A 2,946-nucleotide genomic window follows, 5' to 3' on the forward strand; every position below is an offset into this window, starting at 1 on the left:
ATAAAAGGTTGGCAATTGCTTAATTAATGATGCTGAGAATGTGGCTTTATTGATATATACTGAATTTACTCCCAGCGGGTAGACCTTAGTAGCTAGTATGGAGACCTGGTGATGCTGTATTTCACTTTAAAAGTTATCAAATAACAAATGAAACTTGTCTCGAAAAGATATGTCCAAAACCGCCCTGTTTGGGTGTTTCCGGATTGAACTTACGTTTAATATTCAACAAAATGTAGTATAAAGACACCCCTTTGCTCCTAAGGGATTTGTTAAATGAGAAGTCCCTAAAGTTATTTTACCGGAAGCTAAAATCTGTTCTCTTCTACTTAAATTAATAAACAAACAATTAATGATAGAATTATTAGGGGCCGAGCGTTGTCTGGTGGTTAGTGAGCCTGTACTGTGAATCTGAGGGTTAATGGCTCGCGTCTCGTTGCAACAAAAATAGACTCTGCTCTTTGGGGCCGTGGATGCGTTACAAGAGTAGCAGTTAAATCCATTTAGTTCAAAATTAGAGGTGGTTATGTAGCTATGTGTGGAAATTTTGAAACAATTAGTATCTTGCATAAAATTACAAGTGATAATATTATGGATAATGATTATTAATTATTTTTCGTTTTCTTAGACTACATGTATTAGACTCAAGTTGTTTTTCCGAGATAATTCTGCTGGCCTATACCGTACAGACGTATTCTTCTTGTCTTTCACAACATCTCAAGTAAGTAGGGCTCTCTTGAACGTTGTGTTAACAGCTGAATGACTTTGTGTCGGATATTTCTAAATCTTTACTTATTTTTTCCTATTATCACGTGAGACAGAGTGTTAACAGAGAGTTTTCTAAATTCAAACAAGTATACCACAACAAAATCGGTTGCAGCTATCTAGGTCAACAGACACAGGACAGCATTGATTCTGTTGTTCTAGTTCACAGAAAAAGCACAGTAAAATCAGTTGCATCTATCCAAAAGGACAACAGAAACTGAACAGCGTTGATTCTGTTGTTCTTGTTCACAGAAAAACTCCAGTAAAATCAGTTGCATCTGTCCAGAAGGTCAACAGAAACAGAACAGCATTGATTATGTTATGGTTCACACACACACACAAATTACGGTAAAATCAGTTGCATCTATCTTGAAGGTCAACATAAACAGAACAGCTGTGTGTGTGAACCATAACATAATCAATCACACACACACACAAATTACGGTAAAATCAGTTGCATCTATCTTGAAGGTCAACATAAACAGAAAAGCGTTGATTCTTTGTTCTGATTCACAGAGAACCTTTTCAAGTACACTTAACAGTTATACTGCACTGTAAAAATGTTGGTTTCTTCTAAAATTTGAAATATACATCTGTTAGATCTCATACAAAGCTAATTATGTTATTTGGTTATTTTAAATCTTATTTATAGATTCAGTGAGATATGTTTTATTATTCAATTTCACATTTATTTTCATATGAATAGTTTTCTATCAGTAGTTCAACAGTATTTTATTCTTAAAGTTATGAGTGAAATCTTGTTTTGAATGACCTTATTGTATTAGAGAAGTGAGAATATTTATTTTATTAGAAAGGTGTGTTGTGAGTACTATTGTAACGGGCAGTGCCCTCAGGGGTAATCGTTGGAGCTTCGACTTTACTGCCAATTTCACCAAATTTATCCAATCCAGGAATGCAGGGGCGAGTGGAGCTCACAAGTCACTAACTCGAGGAGATTCACGGTCAGACTAAAGAAGCGGATTCTGAGACTGATATTCAATAAAATACATCAAGTTTATTAAGTTCTTACACATAATATACACATTTTAATAACAACAGTTAAACATTTAATAATACACTAATTCTTAATAATCGAACTTTTACTTTCAGGTTAAACACTATTGAACAATATAACTCACACAGAAAATATTTCTCTCTGTTACAAACATTAACTTCCTTTATATGATTACTTTACTATCTTTTCCAAAACGACATTGATTGAACAAGAGAAATAGCAACTTTACTTATATCAAAGTTGAACTGGTGAACCTTGGTAAATGGGACAACTTCATCATTTTAGGATTCAGAGATTAGTCACTACTAACACTGGATTTGTCCTGGAGAATTTACTAGCCTCCTGGAGATCTGACATGGGTTTTTTTATATTATGTTTTCTCTGTATCCTTTCGATTTTCTAAATAGTATTCCTAACTACCCGCAAGTAGTTATGACACTTCGTTGGCTAATTTCTGCAGCTTATTGGGCGTTTCCAAAACAAAAACCAAAACTCTCAAGTAATTGGTTACTGTGATGGTGAGTGCTTTGGTTGTCTTCTCAGTTGTGCTACTACTCTAGTCTATAGTAACGAATCCTACATCAAAGCTCCGCTTTTAGATACTATTTTACTAGCCTTTACTGTACTGCTAGATTGGCGTCAGTAACTTATCACTGTCAAACTCGTGACTAGTGTTTTTTTTTTCAGTGTCATCACTGTAGCTTCACTTTTATAACTCTTAACTCGTCATTCTCAATACTAACTAACCAGCTAACTATACTTCGCCAAGTTCTTGACCTAATTTCGTAATACAGGCGCCATTACTTACTCATTTCTTCATGTATGTGTTCTACACCTAGAAATCTAAATTTTCTTAGTTTCTTTCTTAAACTCTCTTGACTATAAAAATACTGAAGCAGTTGTAAAATTCACTTTAAAGCACTCAAGTGCTTCATAAGATTCACTTAAAAACACTCAAGTGCTTCATAAGATTCACTTAAAAACACTCAATTGCTTCACTATGAATGATCTTATATGACAGATATGTTGTGAGCACTATGAGTGATCTTATATTATAGGAGAAATGTGCGTCGGTATTATGATTGGTAATGTTTTATGCAATGGGGTGTTGTGAGTATTATGAGTAGTCTAATTTTATTGGAACAGTGTGATGTAAATACTGTTGCGTC

The 2,946-nt window shown here is 34.2% G+C and overlaps 1 protein-coding gene across 1 annotated transcript in view; it reads left to right on the forward strand.

The window, feature by feature from the left end:
• The window catches only part of LOC106464356 (protein white-like), a 99,419-nt gene that overhangs the window by 61,517 nt on the left and 34,956 nt on the right, over positions 1 to 2,946 (forward strand). Inside the window, exon 12 of the mRNA XM_022392044.1 lies at positions 626 to 718. Coding sequence (XP_022247752.1) covers positions 626 to 718 — 93 coding nt within the window. The remainder of the gene's footprint in view (positions 1 to 625; positions 719 to 2,946) is intronic.

Source organism: Limulus polyphemus, unplaced genomic scaffold (genome assembly GCF_000517525.1).
Source record: "Limulus polyphemus unplaced genomic scaffold, Limulus_polyphemus-2.1.2 Scaffold1626, whole genome shotgun sequence".
NCBI classification, from domain to species: domain Eukaryota; kingdom Metazoa; phylum Arthropoda; class Merostomata; order Xiphosura; family Limulidae; genus Limulus; species Limulus polyphemus.